At 34.1% G+C, this 22,125-nt stretch overlaps 1 protein-coding gene across 1 annotated transcript in view; it reads right to left on the minus strand.

The window, feature by feature from the left end:
* The window catches only part of LOC124535376 (collagen alpha chain CG42342), a 199,404-nt gene extending 178,492 nt beyond the window's left edge, over nt 1–20,912 (minus strand). Inside the window, exon 1 of the mRNA XM_047111585.1 lies at nt 20,267–20,912. Within this exon, the coding sequence (XP_046967541.1) occupies nt 20,267–20,627 (361 nt within the window). The 5' untranslated portion in view covers nt 20,628–20,912. The remainder of the gene's footprint in view (nt 1–20,266) is intronic.
* Nucleotides 20,913–22,125: the final 1,213 nt, after the last annotated feature.

Below are 22,125 nucleotides of genomic sequence, written 5' to 3' on the forward strand. Positions count from 1 at the left end.
ATGTTGTTTGTAATTAAACGTTAATTAAGTAACTGCTCTGCGATCTTTTCGCCTTACTTGCTACATAGAAACAGTTTAATTTTGTTATCTAGACTGTAGACCTTTGATCAATTTCAACGTTTTAATTTGGTTGCATTTAGAATGATTGTTGAATGTTTAATCTTCATCGTTGCTATTTACATAACAATACAATTTAAGCGCTTTAATTTTACAAATATTTAATAAATAGTGTTACATTTCTTATTTGATGTTATTGTTAATTTCGCTGCGCGTGTGTGTAGCTGACCGCTCCTATTCATGTCACTACAAAAGATTCATTACATTAACATAACAATCGCTACAAGGCGTGTAGCATTTATTGAAAGGTCTACATTTTGTTGGAAATATTTTGCAATGCTATTGTATAAATTGTCTCATTATAACCATACTTTATAAACTATAAAGTATTATTTATTATTACAAGCATTTAAAGTAGTATAATCAACATGAAAATTCTGAGCAAAATTTTTGTTTAAGAATATTAATTATGTTTATTTTAGTTCTTGGCTGTGAAAGAACACAAATTGACCTTATTGATTGATTGAACCTTGATTAAACCTCCAAATACACTGAGACTATTGTTTTAAATATCAATACTTAATGTCGTTCCAAGAATAACTATACGTCGAAATATTTTTTCATTCGAAATATCTATTTCCGTCATCCGATTTGTATTTTTAAACTTTCATAACGCGGTAAACGTGTGGTAAATGGTAAGTCACAGGAATGGAGTACAAAAGGCGCTTCGCACGTAAATAATATATGGAGAGGTTCCTTCTAAGAAATATCGACCACTCGTCGAAACCGCACGTGCTATTAGTTTTATTTGTGAATATAATTCTCTTCTCCTTGCAGATAGTAAAAATTAAATTACTCTCAATCGCCAATATCAGCGTCTAAGGCAGGATAATTAGAAGCTCTCGAAGACGACGCTAATTGTGTGTGATAATCGGTTTAATGAAGATCTCTTTCCATTCTAGACGACATTCTAGATTTAATATTTCTCGATCACTTTGAATTGAATAAAAAGTTAATGAGCCGGCCTTTTCGAATTATACCTTTGGGTATAAGTTTAGATTTTTAAGTAAACATATTTATGTTTTAAAATGCAATAATAACAGAAATTGTATTTATCGACAAAGTTTTCATTTAACAAATTACAAATCAAAATATCCGCATAAAGGGTTGATCGCCCCAAATATTTTTAAAGGGCTGTCCGAGGTCATTGTCTCTTTGGACCATTGGGGTTGCGTATGTGTGGGTTACATAGTGTTAGTCGATAGCGTTTACACGTTCGTTCGTTCGCTTGTGTTTGTGTCCGCAATGTGTGTATGTATGTATTTGTGTGTTGCGGATTAATATTAAATGGAACGATTGTCGAAACTGGTTTTTTATTGCCGTGATTTGCATCGAATCATTGTGAGGGGACCGTTTTAAGTATCTAAAGATATGTTTGCAATTTATTTGAATGCATTTCGAATGAAATGATAAATCTAATTTAATATAATGGTATTAAATATCGTTCATTTTGAAACACAATTAGTAACATTTGTTAGGCCAATTAAATATACCATTTATCTTTTTAAATATAAAGTTATATTAAGTTGGAATAAAACATTTAGTTAGTATTCATAAGCATTATACCTACACGTAAAAATAATAAAAGGCATTACTTTTGAAAGCAATTTAAGCACGGAGATAAATTTTAAAACCAAATTAATATTTTTTTCGTATTCTCAAGTCCCAGTAATAAAATTGTAATTGATACTCAAAATCTTTCAAGCAATCGTATAATACTTAAAAAAAAAAACACAGAGCCAACACAGACCGGAGACAAAAGCATTTCAATTACCACAGACTATAAAAATAAATCCTCAGCCCCATAAAGGGCGTAATAAAAATAAAAGCTGCCGTCAAAGGGTGACGCCGGGCGAGTCACGTGCTTTTTTTTCGAATGTGACAAACAAAACATACAAACAAATGCTTGATGTGCGGTTATTGGTGTCGTAAATGTTTTGATTGCAGTTAGAACTATATGTCTGGACCTGATGGCTCTGTGGTAAGAATTGTAAATGCGGGTTCACGTCTGGGTAATGACTACTTTAAATTGGCCATTTGATGGTAGTCATCACCGCCTTTAGACAGCAAATGTAAGAAATATTAATCATTCTTTACATCTACAATGCGCTACAATATTGTTTTTTTTTTATAGTATATAGGTTGCGAAATTCAAATGGACCTGATAGTATATGGTCACCACTACTTACATAAAATGGCTTTATAAGACATATAAAACATTTCTATGTTTTTGAAACAGTGGGCGTTTACAGGTAGTTAAAAATACTTTAGAATGTTAAACATAATACATTTTATGTATTTAATGATTGAGTCAAATAACTTGAGTTGCATTACAGACAACCTATAGGAATGATATTAAAGATAATTTAATACGCAAATGAAATGTATTCGACCAATATATCAGTTATTACATATAATATTTAAACGTTACTGTAATATCTAAACAATGTAACAAATAAAATACATCACAAATTGCAACACATAAGAACTTTTTTAAATTCAAATACTAATCTCCGAAATTGATTATAATAATAAACTCGTAACTCACCGCAAGACACAATCATAAAATGTCATAAGTGATTTGCAACTTTGACTTTATAATTATAACATTTAAAGGCTATATGTATCAAAACTGCTTATCACCGTAAGTTGTTTCAACATTCCACTCGTAAAAATTGATACAATATAAATTCTTATAGAATATAACGTCCCCTCCCCGGCTTCGAACGGGTGCCATGCTGATACTTAATATACTACAGATTTGTTTATTTACGACAACACTTTAGAAACTAAAATTATAAGTGTTTCTCCTCCATATTTTCCATGTATTATACACAATAACCTCCCTCTCGAATCACTCTATCTATTAACAAAACTCGCATCAAAATCAGTTGCGTAATTTAAGAAAGACAGCGGTAAGCGAATTTTGTTTTTACTATTCAATAATAATGATAATGATTCTAAACATCTGTAATAATAATTAGTTTTGTACATAAACATTATTCATACACGTTTATCTCTTTATAACGGAAATAATTCAGTTGATATAAAATTAACAGATAGTATCTGTAATGTCCGGCAGGGTCTTAGAGGTGGTATTTTAGACCGGTAACTCTAATAAAGTGCGCGTGTAAAATGGGCTGAGTCAACAAGCTCACTAACTGGCGAGTTAGCGCTTGCACGCTAAGGCACCGCTAGAACAGTAGCGAGTCAGGCTAACGAGGATATTTCATTACGGGCTTAAAATGGGACCCTAATAAGAACTCATTTAGTAATGCACCAGTGAATGGAACACAATAGAAGCAATTCAATAATCATATTAAAAATCATATCTGCGATGCCCAATTATTTTTTAAATGTTATTCAGTTTTTAGTATTTGTTGCTAGCGGTAACAGGAATTCCTCTTCCATAAAATCCTATAGTTCGGCTATGACGGTTCTTGAGAGGATACAGACGTATAGACAGACGGACGAATGGACTGCGGATTCTTATTAATAGGGTTCCGATTTACTCTTTGGTAACGAAACCCCAAAAAGCAAGTGTTATCTTAATAAAATATTCAAAATAAATTTTGTTTTTTGATTATATTTTTAATTATAAACAAATATATTATCATATCATAGTTTCTCTTTTATCTTCTGACCGAAGGTTAAATAAGAAATATCAACAACACAGCCGGCTAATGACTCTATCGAGTCGAGTGGCCCCGCCCAGCGCCCAGCGCCCAGCGCCCAGAGATTCAATCCCACCAACCAACATAATTACGTTTCTTATCTAGATTAGCAATGTAATTGGCAATGTGTTCTGCATAACGAGCTCGCAGGTACATTTTAAACAAACTCATTTTTATACTTTCGTTTTTTATAAATCTACAGTGTGGTCATTTTGCATTATGACCCGGTTGTGTTTGCAGTAACTTTACTCACAAACTATAAACATATTATAGACATAGATAAATTTCAATAACAGAAAGTCAGACGGACATATGAAATATTTGCAATATGAACTGATTGGAAGTGGTCTTCTCTGTCCACAGATACCCCATAAATATTGGTTATGGTGTCAATAACACCGTACCGACCAAATTTAATGTTTATTTTATACTAGTTGCAGCCCACAGCTTCGCTCGCAAATAGGGTGTTGATTGGCAAAAAAGTAGCCTATGTCCTTTCTTGGGGGTTCAAGTTTGGTTCATACCAAATATCATCACATTTGCTTTAGCGATTTGTTCGTGAAAAATTGACAGACAGACAGGCAGAAAGAGTTACTTTCACATTTATAATATACATTGTAATTTTGTATGCGGCAAAGACACCGTCTGTGGCACTTATCACCATTATTAGACTTTAATGGATATGGTATTAACAAGCAGGTAATATTTTTTTTTATTAAAAATATTAAAGCTGGGAAAGACTAGTTACATTAACATATATACCCAAGTTAATTTCTATTTTATATGAACATACTCACACACAGACTGTTACAATGTGGCGTCCGTTTTAAGATAAAATGAAAGCTATTCAAATATAAAATACAACTGTAACAAATTATATTTTTAATTTCTCTTATAATTTTCGTAGAACAAGATTAATTTGAGCTATTTTTAAAGTAGATTATTTTAACCGACGAATAGTCTCTAGAGCTCATTCCTCAACCCCTTGGAATGACAATCAATCTTAACAATTAAAATTGCCCACACATTATTCGTTACTTGAAATAGCATTGTTAAATTTATCACCAGCTTACTGGGTTTAAAAATATCTTCCAAGGGGATTATTTGCTTGTTTTTACCAGGGATGACTCGAGCTGTGCTGGGATTATCATTACACGCCCCAAAAGCATCGTTTCGATGTTAGGAAACCGTAAAATCAGATTGGATTGATGCAGAAACTCGCAGTAGTGTTAACAGGATGTGTTGGTACTCATTAATTTTAATTGAACTGAGATGGCACATTTGCTGAATAAGTCTTGTCAAGCGCAAGTGACGGATTCAAGCTTAAAAGTTATTTTATGGGACCACCAATAAAACACCAGTTTTTACTAATTATCTCGTGCGCTGGAGTTCTCCATCATTGTGTAAACAATAAGCCACCTAACCTCAATTTCCATAACACCATCAGATGTCTCATTCGTTCGTACGCTTTCCAAAAATAAATCGATGTACTTAGCAGTTGATCTACTTTCAAAAACTATTTTTCAAGTGTTGACATTTGAAATATCCCCTTGGTTAATCTTTCCGCGTAACTTGTTAATTGTCGCTGCGCCCTGAGGCGAGGAGCAGGGAACCGTAGTCGCCACGTGCCAGTTCTACGAGACCTGTGCTCAAGGTCTCAATCAACTTGATGACTTTTAAGTTCTTGTGCGTGGGTGGGACCAAATTGACTTACTCGTATACCTACACGGGATTGTTTGCAGCTAATTAGCTTTTCTTTGTGAAGCGTGTTCTTACGTTTGATTAGTAACCTGTTCTCGATCGTGATTACGACATTATGGATGTGAGAATTTAGAAAGCCAACAGTTTTGATTGTCATTAATGTTAGTGATTTCATATTGCGTATGAACGCTGAATCTGAGATTAAGACGTCGATCACACTCGAGCGACTAAGCGAAGCGATAGCTATGAGGTTTATTTGAGACTAGTAATATATAATAATGGACTTTTAATTACATATAATTATATAATATGATTGATGAAAGAGTGTGGTTAGTGTTATTAGCCGATTCTTTTCGGAATCTCAATACGAACGGGAGCTTTAAATGTTTAACTTTTCTTGTGAAATCACATTTCCGATGAACCTATAAGAGCTTTCTTGAGTGAGGTGTAATTTGGTTTCGATTATTATATTACGTTTGTTTTTTTGATCCATTGGCACGTGTAGTTTGACTTAAAAGTTAAGGCCCCAACCGGGCAAGTACCTGTTAACATGTAAACTCTGCTTTATTTGTGTTCATCTCGTACTTCCATAAATCGGATGAATGTATACACCATTCCTAATAGAAGCTGCACTGTGCTATAAGATACATATCTACTCTTTAAGTACTAAGAACTGTTAATCCAACAGTGAGATATATTTAAATTTTACACGCAATCACTTCATTAATTATTTTTATAAAACTTATTTTCTTTAAAAACTTAGCTTTTGTTTATTCATCAATGCAACTATAAACGTGAGATCCAATTGAAATTTTCCACTAATAATAATACTGAATGAATTAAAATGTAAATATGATAAAGCGCAATGAATAGTTAATTAGGTTTAAACTTGCTGCGAGCAGAGCGAGCTTTTTGCGTTGCGGTACTGAAAGCTGAAATCTATTATATCCCAACGACTCACAGACGGCCGCGTGCGAGAAATTAACATTATACATAATCACTCGAGTTCCTATTATATAAGTTTTTTATAGCTGTCCATGAAATGTATCTCAACAATATTTTTTATATGATTCTTTTATGAATATATTCTTTATGATTGATGATTTTAAGCGAATACCAGCCTTCATGATCGAGTAAGTAATATAGGTGAATATTGACAATATTTCAGGTTCTTTGGAAAGCACCGCTGATTGTCACGTGCTTAATTTCTGTCTACAATTCATCTCCCGCTTTTTAATTAAGGAAATCATATTTAAGAGAGCTGCTAAACTTATAGCGAAAATCTACAAGCTATTTACTATTATAAGACCGAACAGTTAGACTCAGACATATATATTTTTTTAGAATTTTAACGAAGACATCAAAAAACAACTTTAGAAAAACAAAAAGTGAAAGTAAATACAAATAGGAAGTACATGTATTAAAACCTAACTGTACAAGGACCGTTTGTAATATAAACATCAAAAACCTACTTATTAATATGCCACGTTGCTACATAATTACGTACGAGTGCCCCGTAGATGGTAGCATTGACAATGTAATAAATTCGTTATCCCTCTTACAAGGTACGGGCAAAGGTGAACTTACCATCATTTGACTTATTCATACTATATATTTATAACTTGTTGATGCCCGCGTCTTCGCTTACTTTTAAGGGAGTTATTCAAACAGGTATTGGGCATAAAAAGTCTATATTTTTCCTTAGAGTTCAATCTTGTTTCAAACCAAATAACATCGAATTTGTTTGTTCATGAAAGACACACAGACAGATACTTTCAGACTTATAATATGAGAATAGATAACCAAATAAGAAAACAAAATGTAATTATCTGATGTTGCAAAAACAAACCTTTCCGGAAGTATTAAAGTTACGTTCCAATCAAAAAATTTATTAAAAAAATACAAACATTAATTAATAATTCAACAGGAAAATGGTGCTTTTATTATTTCCACGCGGTCTAATTTGTATAGTACAAATGTTTTTCTATATTTTTGTATATAATTAAAGCCTTACCGTAATTATTTTTACGTAAAAAAAAAACAAAACAAAACGAGTCTTAAGGTATTATAATATATATATAATACCAAAGCTGTTATGTAATTATTTGTACATTTTCACAAAGCTTATGTAAATTGTATTTAATTATAAATAGAGTAGTCGCTTATTTCCTTGCCTTTTTTTCTCAGAATTAGGTTTCAGCGGTAACTCCCATTATAACCATGAGCGCTTTGTATTTAATATAATATTAGTCATAAGGCTTTGTGCAAGCCTGTTTAGGTACCAAATACTCAACAGACAATCGACCACTAAAATGCAATATTACAAGCACAAGGGACATAATGTCTTAGTGCCCATGGTTGAATTGGATCCCATTGGTAATTCGAGAGATGGTTATATCATCATCATCATCATCAGCCCGTTTTTGTCCACAGCTGGACATAGGCCTCTGGCCTGTGGTCTTTCTCCGGCTACTCGCATCCAGCTCCTGCCTGCCACCTTGCGTATATCGTCACTCCACTGTGCCTGTGGACGTCCTAGACGGTTGGTTATATATGTATGGTCATTTCTTACAGCACCAGTCTCAATATGAAGCGGTGAATACTTACTGCTAAGAGAGAGAAAAATCTCGTCTCTAAAATAATAATAATGAGAAGAGAGAATAAGAGGCTCTGCTTGTAAGAACCTAATTGATAAAAGTTTTCTTTTGGTTTTACCTGCGTTATGCAAGCTGTATCTTTTGATCATAATCATAACATTCATAATAATATCGTAACATATATTGACATTCAACAGTTTGTTTACATGCAGTCTGAGGTTGTATTTATTGTCGCGCTTACGATTTGTTCCTCACGGCACCTCGACGTATTTATTCGCCACAAGCCGACTACCTGCGAGTACCCTTTAAGTGATATACTGAGCAAACATCTCGAGCCATTTCCTTGCTGTCAGCGAACACGCGTCGCATCCAACCGAGGCGACGTCACCTTGCATCACTTAAGAGAAAATGTTACCGTCTTGAGTGAAGTCAAACAGAGGACTTGGCATGAAAAGTACAAAGCACATTATAATAATATTGGAGTGTTAACACGTAACTGACGTAGTAACAACATATGTATTTTTTTTAAATGACTATCGACTATGTGTTTTTCTTGCTATTCATTATTTAAGGATAAATAAAATAAATAACTTTTTATTAAGTAGGTGTGAAGTACAGTCGAATTAAATTATAGAGAAACCTACTAATTTACTAGACAAATAAATAAATTTTAAATGGACATCAAATAAAATAGTAAATTTTATTGTTGATTAACAAACAAAATTTGTCAAAATAGGAAAGATATGCAGAGTAATATGATGCTGTGGATTTGAGAATTATGTATTTCGCAATGAAAACTTATTGTGGAACGCGTTTCATCAGAATGGCTCGCTTAAACATTTCCGCGGCGAACCTTTCGGAACGCTTCCATTAATGTATCTCCTACATTTGCTCGTCGATGGCTTTAATTTAGTCTCCGCCACGGAGGATTTACTGGTCTACCGCATAATTCTTTCCGACCTTCGGAACAATTTACATAGCAAATTGCATTGAAATTAACTTTTCAATGTTTTAAGTCTTCTAGTTAATATTGTATTATTCCAGGGAATTACTTGAAATTGTCTTTGTCTATGAATATATAAGTATAGTAAGACTCTATATGTAGCATCGGCAAAATTCGTAAAACCAATCGCATCCGAATTAAGGACGCTATCCCAAATTATCAATATTTTTTTAAATAAAACTAATTATAACGGATGAATCGCGTATATTAATTATTTTTAAAACATCCCGACGTTTCGAGCACTTTGCAGTGTTCGTGGTCACGGGTAGACTCTTTTTAAAAATAATTAATATACGCGATTCATCCGTTATAATTAGTTTTATTTAAATGTGTAATAATCGCGAAAATTTAAGACAACACAATATTTTTTTGTTATGTGAATATGTATTAGAGCAGAGATGGCCCAGTGAGCAGAGATGGCCCAGTGGTTAGAACGCATGCATCTTAACCGATGATTGCGGGTTCAAACCCAGGCAAGCACCGCTGATTCATGTGCTTAATTTGTCTTTATAATTCATTTCGTGCTCAGCGGTGAAGGAAAACATCGTGAGGAAACCTGCATGTAACAAATTTCATAGAAATTCTGCCACGTGTGTATTCCACCAACCCGCATTGGAACAGCGTGGTGGAATATGTTCCAAACCTTCTCCTTAAAGGGAGAGGAGGCCTTTAGCCCAGCAGTGGGAATTTACAGGCTGTTACTTTACTTTACTTTTTTTTTATGTGAATATGATCTTTACACAAACGTAATAACTTGTAATATCATATGACCTAATATATTCTTCTATTTGACACGTCGATTTACATTTGTTGCTTTCTCGGGTTGAACTGATGACGCGAGAATCTATATCGACGAATAGTGTCGAATGGCGCGGTAGGAAGCTTTTTCTATTGGTTGTATAAATCGCCAGTAATTGTGGTGAATACATACAACATATAGTACTGTCTTAGATTTTGACGATTATTACACATTGAAATAAAACTAGTTTTAACGGATTTAAATCGCGTATATTGATTATTTTTATCATAACGACGTTTCGAGCACTTTACGGCGTTCGTGGTCACGGGTAGACTGTCTACTAGACTGTCGCGATTTAAATCCGTTAAAACTAGTTTTATTTCAATGTGTAATAATCGTCAAAATCTAAGACAGTACTATATGTTGTATGTATTCATCACAAAAAAGGATTACCGCTTTGCGTATATAATCCTTGTAAAAATTTGAGGTTGTAACTAAGTTTAAATATAGGAGAGGAAAATAAAGGGTACCTTTTAAATCGTCCTTTGAAACATAATTTTTAATTTAACCGCTTTCAAAAAATTCCCCGTCGTCAAAATTGAATTTGATTCTCAAAAATTATATCCGCCCTGAAATCATGCGATTATCTACAACATTCGTGTACTGTTAAGTCTTCTTATTGTTTGATCAAAGCTCGGGTATGTCAAGCGTAAATTTCATAACTTAGCAATCATTTCTTTAAACATTATCAAGCCATTATGCTCCTTATGTACAAGATGTGAAACTCTTTTTTCCATGTTGCTAGTTTGCATACAAGGCTTAGCTCTTGGACTTTAACAGCACACATTCAATTAGAATCAACTCGCCACCTTTGAAAGCTTTTAGCTCACACACGCTCTTCCCACCAGGTTTAATAAGATTGTGTTAATATTAATGAATATCTCGTAGGGTTCACAAGAGAAGTAAACGGAAATATATTAAAAATATAAGTTGATCTCTTACTCCTTCTTGGAGTAAGGTATCCGATTCTAAAATAAAATTCCACGGACATTTTTAACTTTTCCGTTTCATAAATTTATTATTCTATTAAATACATGATTATGCAGACGATAAAAAAACGTGGAATTAAAACTTGTTAACTTCCAGGCAGCTTAAATTACGTACATAAATAATTTTAATTAACTAACATGACTGAAAAAGAGTAACTTCTGAGTTTCTTGCCGGTTCTTTTCAGTAGAATCTACTTTCTGAACCGGTGTAGCTTCACTGAATATAGTTGTTAGATGACGATTCAAAAGTGCTTGTAAAAGCCTACTTGAATAAAGTACAATTTTGCATAAGCAAAATTGTACTTTATTTTTGATCTTTCATTATTTAAATGGATAAGGAGTTGTATTTTCGGCAAAATTAATTCGAGCATTTATTGATGAAGACCTCGTGCCGACGGAGCGATCTCGAAGTTTAATCCTTTCGAACTTAGCGAGAACTATTCAAAGGCCAAAAGAGAATTTCATATCGGCAATGAATCGGATATTTTAAAGCTGATCACGAATCTGAAACTTTGTTGGGCTCGAATTTTCAAAGGTTTCATTCCGCGTCGTCACTCGTGGAGAGTCCGTAATGTGTAATCATCACATAGTTTTGATTAAACGTGCGCTATTCGGCTCGCTATTAGTTTTGGCCCTTCCAGATAATAGATAAAGTAAAATAAGCTTCGGTAAACGCAATTTTACTTCGCAAATACTTGTTTAGGGACTGCCTAAATATTATAATGCGCCCTACTTTACTTACTACTTTGCGGTAAAGCCGATCGATCGCTTTAATAACATCAGCGCTAGTCCTACTTAAACCTCTTTGGACTACAGCTTGGCACCATCATTTAAATTCAAACAACAAAACCTTATTTTTCAATGTTAACTGGTAAAACATTAAAACAGGATATGTCGTGATTCTATTATGATTTATTTGTTGTTAATAGTTACTCGGTGGTAGGGTTTTGTGCAAGTACGTCTGGTTAGGTACCTCCCACTTATGATATCTTCTACGGCCAAGTAGCAAAACTTAATGTTATTAGGTATACCCCAGTTTAATTTAGCTCCGAAGGTCAGTGGCGCATTGATGACGTAAGAAATGGTTGATATTTTTTCTATCTATGGGCGGTAGTGACCACTTACCATCAGGTGGCTCAATTATCCGTTCGCCTACCTACATCATGAAAAACAATTGACTGAATATAATTATTTCGTAGATTACTCTATAACTTATTGAAATTCAAAGGTAAATATTAAACTGTAATCAATGAAAGGCTTATTATCTTCTAGCTTAGGCTTTGAGCAATTAGGTAAACTCGGAATTACTGGATCGCAGTAATTTCAAAGCCTTTGCGAACTTTAAACAATGGCTTGGAAACCGAGGAGATTAGTTATGCGCCTAATTCACTGCTATAGAAATTAACGGACTTACTTTCTGGAGTTTCTTTCTGTTTTACAATACGATTTATTAAATTGATAACATTTCTGATACCATGATTCTTACAGTACCTATTTTTAACTTTTACTTATTTGTATAAATAATTAAGTCCTTACTGTAAAAAAAATCTTATATATATCTTACAATATTCTTCAAGCTGAGATGGTACAGTGGTTAGAACACGTGCATCTTAAACGCTGATCCTAACCCATGATACGGGTTCAAACCCAGGCAAGCACCACTGAATATTCATGTGCTTAATTTGTGTTTATAATTCATCTCGGGCTCGGCGATGAAGTAAAACAACGTGAGGAAACTTGCATGTGTCTAATTTCATAGAAATTCTGCCACATGTGTAATCCACTATCCCGCATTGGAAAAACGTGGTGAAGTTTGTTCCAAGTATACTCCTCAAAAGGGAGAGTATGTCTTAGCTCAGCAGTGGGAAATGAGTGTATGAAAACCATAAATAGTGAAATTTTTGCTGTACACCGTAGCGTTTTTACTCAAATAATTATGTAGTATTTTCCTATCAGTACATACAGGGACCAGCTATCATTAGGAGAATGTAGGAGGTGCAAAACAATGTACCTCGGACCTTTATTAGCTCTCGCCGAGCCACTTAATCCACCTTTTGTGTCTCTTAATTTATTTTCCCTTATTTAGTCTCATACATTGCTACACTCGCTGTTATTAGAGTGTTACGATACTGCGGCGAGAATGACAATACATAAACGGACCTTATTAAGATTCCTGATTATTTTAATATTAGAATAAATGATAACTGTTCTTTGACGCGCTTATGGAGGTTAGATGACAATCGTCGTATGTAAATAGCTTAAGCCTTTCCATTTAACACCGTAATAAGCATATCGTGATTGCTTTATTATGGGAAACTCTGACTCAGTTCTGCGCCAAACTATATTACATAAGATTTATACCTTAAGAACAATACGATACCTTAAAAGATCTCTATATATATTGTAGTATATATAGAGATCTTTTAAGGTAAGTATATCACAATCTTCATCATAATAATTAATTGTATATAAAATAGTACATCATTAAAGAACATCGATGGCAATATTTAAGTGTGTTAGTTTAATTTCGTCTCCAGTTGTGCTGCCGCCATTAAGTATACCGACTTAATGAGTACTATCTCCTATACCATCTGTAATCTCGATCTTTTAATCTGTACCATACAGTAGGCTAGACTGTCTGGCGTGACGCCAAACATGAACATCGTGGACCTAAACGGTTGGCTCGCATAATAATTGCATTTGATGGACGGACATGACCGGCATTTTAAGATATGGTCTATCCTAATAAAGTATGACAGGTGAATGAAACGAGATAAAAAATATCTTTCTTCGTGTTATGACGGGATTAAAATATACGAATCCAAGTAATCTCAACTGTTAACTAACTCAACTGATGTAGCTTAATAACTTGCTACGTTTACTTTTTGTTCAACTTCGTGTGGAGAATCATATCCTTATGTTCTATAACACACAAAGCATTTTTACTCGCGGATATTTTATCTTAAAATTTTCATTAGATAAATTATTCTTTAGATGTGAGCAAAATTCAAGTGTTATAGAAGTAGAAACTAATTAATATTAAGGCACACTCATACATAATATTTAATGGGAAGCTATTGTAGTAAGTATTCTTTATATTGATTCACGGTGTAATTTTAATACGTTACATTTAGGCATACATTATGTGGGAATCTTGCAATACATTTTCATGTAACTCTACACAACACAATTGATATGATTCTGTGCCCTTATATAATAATTTATCTAGCAAAATTACATAAAGCCTTCCCGCAAAAATAGCAAAAAAATTATCTGTATTTCCGATGTCAGCGCGTTCAAAGTTGCTGGTTGTAGCGAGTCATATCACTTGTACAGGCTTAACGTAATATAGTATCGTTTTCCGTTACACTGCACTGCATAGTTCCAATTGAATAACTCTTTGTTGAAACTAGTCGCAGTACTCTTGTCGGAACAGGCAGGTATCGCAAGTACATAGAAACCTCAAAAGTACTTCCAAGGAAAACCACAAGCCGCCCAAACTTTATCCTGTAGTGTAACAAGACACTGAGCATGTTTTATACACGGTAACAATGTTTCTTTATTAAAAGGAAAAAAAATATTAACTTCGATTTAACAGTAGCACTCAACTTGAATAATTACGACCTAAGTTGAAGGCGGGTGGATCATGTTGTGGTATAACTGTGCCAGTGATGTAGTGACCTGATTTTAATTCCAATACTTTCGAGAACATTCTCGCTCTAAGCAGTTTATATTAATCATTTAAATTTTTATATGAGCCGAGTTGGCCCAGTGGTTAGAACGCTTGCATCTCAACCGATGATTGCGGGTTCAAACCCAGGCAAGCACCATTGAATAAACATGTGCTTAATTTGTGTTTATAATTCATCTCGTGTTCGGCGGTGAAGGAAAATAGTGAGGAAACCTACATGTGTCTAATTTCTTAGAAATTCAGCCACGCGTGTATTCAACCAACCCATTGGACAAGCTTAGTGAAATGATCCAAACTACTCCTCAAAGGGCAAGGAGGTCTTAGCCCAACAGTGGGCAATTTACAGGCTGCTGTTGTTGTTGTTTGTATGAGCAATGTTCTGCAGGATATATCTGAACTTAATATTTTTGGTTACATTTTGCCGTAAAAAATCTAATTACGGAACGATCAAGTAAATTAGTACTGGAGATTGGACGTTGGTGTTGATAGCGATCACGATTCGACGACTCGTATGCGGATTGGCACTTACAAGCGCTGCCCATAATACGATGAGAGGATTCGCGTGCGAAGTTCCATTGCGAAGCGATCCAATACTAAATTTATGTTTCAGCTCATCGTGACCAGTTATACACGACTACGGCAAAACCAAAAGGCGGGTTATGATTTCATCGCACTATATATGTCTGTCTATCTGTTCCTACATATCTTCCTAATTTATCAAACGAGGTATCGTTTTCAGTAATTTGATCGATCGTGATATCATTAAATATAACGAAATCTAGAGGATTAATGTAATGTAAATTTCCCACTGCTGGGCTAAGACCTCCTCTCTCTCTCCGTATGTGATGTTGTCCAATAATTATTTATAAAAAAATATATGTAAGCTATTAAATTTTCCAATGTCTATTTCATTCAAAATAACTTTTATTCTAGCAGATACCAGAAGTTAACTGCAGATTGGTATCGACGCTATTGTCGAACGAACGCAACGCCCAATATTCCAATGAAAAACGAAATATGTTTGTAATCACTGCGACTAAAATGGAATGCATGTAATTACCGAGCAAAGCTGTACAAATGAGCGGACACTGGACACGGGTTTATATCGGAAAGCGATCACGGATCAATTCGCTGTACGGCACTTACTGCTGATAATACGAGGGCAGTCAAGCATTGTTACGAAACACGGCGTCGACATGTTTTTCCAACACTTAGCTATTTCATGTGAAATTGAACTGAATTGTTTTATAGAATGTGATTGACATCTATGACTCTTCATGTCTTATGAACGAAAAAGAGAATAAAAAAAAAAAACAAAATTTTTTTTTAATAATCATCAATAAGGACCTTAGTAAGATTATCGTTATTAATTACATATCCTGTAATCCGGCCTCAAAATTGTCATTAATTATCAGATACAAATCACCAACTTATTATTGTAACCCGTGCAGTTTGAATAGTATCGTGTATTGAAAACAAAGAATTATATTTTCTGTATTTCGAAATAACCCTCATGTTTGTTTCTTCCTGTTCTTTGCGATGTTTTTATCTGAGTATTGAGTATTTATGTAGCTTCACAGCATTAAGCACTAGCGTGTGGTTTAACCCGCAGGGTGCTGTCAAATGCACGCGTCAGTTTTATCGCGACCGGGTATTCGGTACCCCTAGTTTGTTTTTTCCATCGAATGCACGCCGTTCCCACGGATTTTCTAAATTAGTGGATTCATTTATTTACCTAGCGACGGGCGACGCTGCTTTAATTGAATGCAACGAAGATAAACCAAACACAATGCGGACACGAATTTGTATGGAGTCATTGCTTTATTGTAATTATTTACCTGCTTATTTATTCAAGCAAAAAATATAATTAAATTATTACTTTGAATTGAATGTTATGGAATAAATTAAGAGTAAAATGAGATATACAGAACAAAATAGGAACGCAGAAATGTCAATATTTTTATGGCTGCGTTCGACGTTTTTCCTTGTTGACAATAATATTTTGTCAAAATCATAAAAGTCGACGATAAATTGGGGAATTATGACTCTACCTTCAATCTCGACACTTAGAAAAGGTCTAATAATCACAGTATTAAAGTAAGCCGTAATAAAAAAGCTGTTCCCGTATTAACTGCGACTTATCGTAACCTTTAAATAAGAGTGTCACCCCCGGCGTTTTCGCGCCATCCGGACCGTTTATCATTTTTTCGATCAGCGCCCGAGGGCAGCTCTGATAACTATGGGGTTAGTTGACAGCTTTCAACCCGGGATTAACTTCGTATTGCGGCCCAAAAAAAATTAATAGCTTTTTTGAAGAGATCGGCCTTTTAGACCCACCGGTACGAAATTAAGAGGTCCATATTAACTGTGATAAAGAAAGATTAAAATTGAAAAAAAGTGTCAAAAAACCGACCAAAATAATTTACAGAAATATTTAACTAAAGACCATTATTAACATCATTATCGTATTAATTTGAGATCGGTCGCCTCTCTGGTGTGAAACCTCTTTGGGAATGCTTTTGCTAATCCCACATGGGTTGGATCTCCGTCATCATACGGCTCGTTGAGAATCCTAAGTATTCAATTAATGAATGCACTTAAAAAGCATTCTCTCAGTCCCCTCTTATGACACCTACAAATTAAGAAGGAGTGGCACTGTTCTACGCGAATAGTAAAATAAGTATTGATAGTAATTAGTCAGTTTAAATGATTGTTTAATTAATTCTGAATGTAGAATGACCTTGAATACATACAAAATATATTAAAATATTTATATACGTTGTATAATATACACAATAACATGAAATACCCGTACCCTTATTACATTTGTTTTTGTTAAATAGATTTTAATTAATATACATATATCTTGGTCCAGTAGCGTTGGCGCCGTAGAAAATTTTGACCATTATTAACGTCGCCAATGCGCTACCCACCTTGGAAACGAAAATTTTACGTCTTTTGTGCGCAGGCTACAACTAATAACAGAGTAAAAATGGCTTGCGTAAACTGGAACGCAATTATACTAAGTATGTTTGCGTAGAATATAAATGATGATTGGGTGGTACCTACCCAGGAAGGTTGCACAAAGCCCTACCACAAGACTTTATTCAGTTTAGAAGCCTCGACGGAAGACGAATCGACGAAAATGTACGGGATTTATTTCATGTCTAACAAGCAGTGATTTAATACACTTAATATAAACAGTATTTTTATAAATAGATTATAACCTTTTTAAATTAACACGGTTATTTTTATTACTAAAGTTATTAATTGCGGGATATTTACCATGTTTTTTATTTTTATTGGGTTGGAGCTCGATATTTCGACATTATCTAGGAATGTCTTGTACCCGCAAACTTCAGTCCCGTGAACAAGACATTCGTAGATAATGTCGAAATATCGAGCTCCACCGAACAAAAATAAAAAAAAATATGGTAAATATCCCGCAATCAATAACTTTAGATTATAACCGATTGTTTTGTTTGATTGATCCAAGGTCTAAAATTTTTAAAGTCTAAAAATTTACTAGATTTATCTAAATATTACAATTTAATAGTTTTGGGCGTTTTCTAGAATTCTTTTGTAAACGCATGTACATTGTCCAATTTTAGGGGTTTAATAATGCTGTAAATATTATAAAACATATAAAATAGTTAAGTAGGTATATAATATAATAATTCAGAATCAACAAGTTGGTATAACGGGATTGGGTCATTATAATAAAAGATACAATTGATCAGAATAATTACGATCCGTTTCGTATTGAATAGAATGATTTATTGGTCGGGCATAGCGCGCGGTGCGCTGCAATTTCGTTCGATCATTAATAATATAAATAATGACACTGAATGAATGCAAATCGCGAACGAATGTGTGATCGAATGTTACACGAATGTGATTTAAAACAATACCACGATTGAAACAATATGTCGCGTTGCGATGCCATACAATACGTTTGAACGGAATTTAAATAACGCGTCCATGCTGGTTTATTTCAAACGAATGTAAATTATTCTCTTTTTATTGAGTGTTCAAAATATCTGAAGACGAAAGTAACTTATTTACTAAATTTACATACTGAAACAATGTCTTTACAGAGTTAGCAATTTATTTGAATTATTGACTGCAGACTACAGATAATTTTAAAGTACTGTTGCTGAACTAGAAGTTATTTTTTTAAACATCTGTAGGCATGTAAGTTTAATAATTAATCTTAAAATTGAAATATGTGAAATAAGATACTACTTATTAATAAATGTTATCTAAAATGTATGTGGGTACTTTCTGGTATTGTTTTAAGATATTTAGTAGCTGGTAAAGTATATTACAAGGAGAACCACTCTTGAATGTGATGTGTTTTAACGTTGCCTTTCGAACTGACAAGAAAAAAATTTAAATAATTATAAGTAATTAAAAATATGTAATATAATTAAAATAGATATTGTGTAATATAGTTTATTGGTTTATTTGCGTAGTCCTTAGAATATTTGAATAATTTCACCTTTGCGGGTCAAATTTAACTGTATTTTCTTCTATGCTTGTTAGAGCTCCGTTAGCTATGACGGTTTTTAGATTATTTTTTATTTGGAATACTTTTCGATTGGTTCCATTTAAATGTACAACGAATTATAAAAAACACGACCATTAAGTGAAAAAATACGGAAGGTTTCTTATGAGTTCGATGTTTGTTTTTAATTTATTTTCTCGGGGTATATTTTGATGTTTTATGATTTATTATAAATACAAACGAAGCATACGAAAATTCAGTGGTGCTTAAATCGGGCTCAACTCGATTAAGGCTCGTATTCTGACTGAACAGGCTCGGCTCGGGGTTATTAATGAACCAATTTTTTTGTTAATAACATTAAATACTAAGTAATCACTTATATCTATGACCTTGGATCATGAAGCAGAGCTCTCGAAGAGGCTGAAGTTAAATAATGTAACAGGAAATTTGAATGTACCAGATGGAAATGCTTTCACCAGTGAGCAAATATTGATGGAGTTGATCGGTTTTAATAGTTATTTACCGCGGCATTGAGATGAGGTAAATACTCGAGTGTATGTTTGCCTGTCAATTCAATTTGTTCGAGTATGACCAGTCTCAATATTTATGTTTCTGAGTCGAGCTGGAAATGTAACTATAATATTATTTGCTTTCAACAAATATTATATCTACTTATATTTTTTATGTATTTATTTAATATTGTGGTTCTGTTTTGCTGTCAAAGGCTATTGTTTTTGTGTGTACTCAAATGTAAAATTTAGAATAAATAATTAGGAAAAAATATTATCAATTTTGTTGTTTTAAATTTTGTATTTTTTTCTCTTATTTTTGTTTTCAAAGATTATTTCTGTATTATTGAAAAACAATTAAATGAATTAGGTAAGCAAATAAGACTTTGTAATTGTAAGACGTTTGTTTTAATATAAAATATATAAGCATAGAAAAAAATCTGAATTAAGCTATTAAACGAAACTATGAAAATTGTATGACAATGGTTTTTAGAAACACTAAAATTTATGCAGCATTTGTCAGTCAGCAAATGTTTATTTTCAAACACATTAAGTTTACAGAGCAAATCTAGTCATCTCACTAACCCTGGATGTTTTCTACGATTTCCTACAATAACGAAAAGTTATTGTAGAAAATTAGCGAAGGCTTATATTTATTGTATTATCAATTTCAGCTTACCTGGCGGGCAAACGCAGTCACCATAATCACGGATACTTCTTTTCGCCCTCCAGAAACCGGGTGGCCTGGAGAGAACTTCCCTTCTGAGCCTCTCGACCAAGGGTTGCTGCGGCTCCAAGACCGCACTCCTCAAAGCCAAGTGCTGCTCCTCCAGCAGCGACAACCTGTCCTGCAGCCCCTGCTGCTTGTACAGACTATATCCACTCGATATCAGACTCATGGCACACGCACACCACAACACGACACAGTACATCCACGGATCGGGGCATCTCTCCTCACATTTCTCCTCTTCTTTCTTCTCTTTAGTCTCTTTTTTCGGAGGGCTCTTGCCCGGAGGCTTTACCCCCATTTTGAATATCATGGCTGCAGTTTCATGGGATCCACTGTTCCATTACTAATTCGTTTGAATACACATTGTACGCACGACGGACGCGTCCGGCTTTTACCAAAATTAAAATATATTCGTAGCTTTAAATTTATCAGATAGTAGGAATTTAACGCGAAGCAGACGCATTTGTTTTGTGATGAATTTACGAAAAGCGGTAAGGGGCCGTAAAGTGGAAGCGGTGTCGTTGTTTTGAAACTCGATCGTATTCTCGCCAGTCGCCGCGAGAGCGCGAGTACACACCCTTCCCGGTCGGCAGGCGGCACGCCACTGTCTGCTAACTGCTTCGTCTGGATTACGAACTTGATGCGACAATGCTTCAGATCAGCCCGCGTTAAACGCGGATATTTGGGAATATCAAAGTCATATCTGCATCCCACTACAAGATTTATGCCCTCGGCCTTAGCGTTTGGTATACGCATTAAGTGGAATACATTTTTAATGGCACATTACTCACAAATATCAATTAGTGTAGTAGTCTATAGTCTAGCAACAGTAGTGGTTGGAATATTAACAAAATAAACGATGATTAATTTGAAATTATAATGAGTAGAACATGTCAGTTAATATCTCTGTACCGTATTTATTACAAGACTTTTTATAGGCTATTGAATATTATGCGTAGAACAAGTCGTAAAAGAAAAACATTTATCAATAAAAATTAATGGCAGCCTTCGCTTAAGGGCCTTAAGAACACTTTAAATTTCCGTGACAAAACTATTAATGAACTTGATACTGAATTAGTGTATTTAAAGTAACAGAAAGGTGCTGTGCTATCAAAAGCGCAATAAGATGTACATAACATTTTATTTTGCTTTTTTCAGTGTTTGCTTTTGATAATTCGGTATTACGTAGAGGGGTCGAATCCCCCGGAACCGGTGACAATCCCAGAAATCACTATTGACCAAGAGTAATAGCATAAAAACGAGCTCATGAGTATCTTGCATGGTGATCGATCCAAACAAAGTCTAGTTTATCTCCAACAATATACATTTTAATATAAACGTATGCAAAGATTCTAAAACGCATGTAACCTCTGATTAGAGCAAGGCGACTCACTTGGAAGGAGGGCGTGATTCGCGAGCGCTAGTCAAGACGTTCCAGGAGGGTAGGTCATTAAAAATTTACTTTGATCAATCAGTGAAGATAAAAGTAAATGGTAGTAAAAGTTAATGTCTAAATTCAATTTCCCTTAAGGCGAGGTTTTGTACATGCTAAAGACTCAATATTTTTTTGCAACGAAGTTGCTTTACGCGACTGTGAACCGAATCACGTAAGGAAAAACCGTTATGCCCGCCCCTCCAAGCGATCATTCCCTCTTTTTCTTTCTCCCTGTCTCTTTCTATTATAAACGATGTATCTGTTTTTGTTATAGTTACAATTGACACGGGATTTCATTACAATTTTATTTTTTGTCTTTTCAATATTTTCAAATGTCATTATTTTTTTACGCTACAGCCAAACTACCAACCGG

The sequence above is a fragment of the Vanessa cardui genome, chromosome 14, assembly GCF_905220365.1.
Source record: "Vanessa cardui chromosome 14, ilVanCard2.1, whole genome shotgun sequence".
In the NCBI taxonomy this organism is placed as follows: domain Eukaryota; kingdom Metazoa; phylum Arthropoda; class Insecta; order Lepidoptera; family Nymphalidae; genus Vanessa; species Vanessa cardui.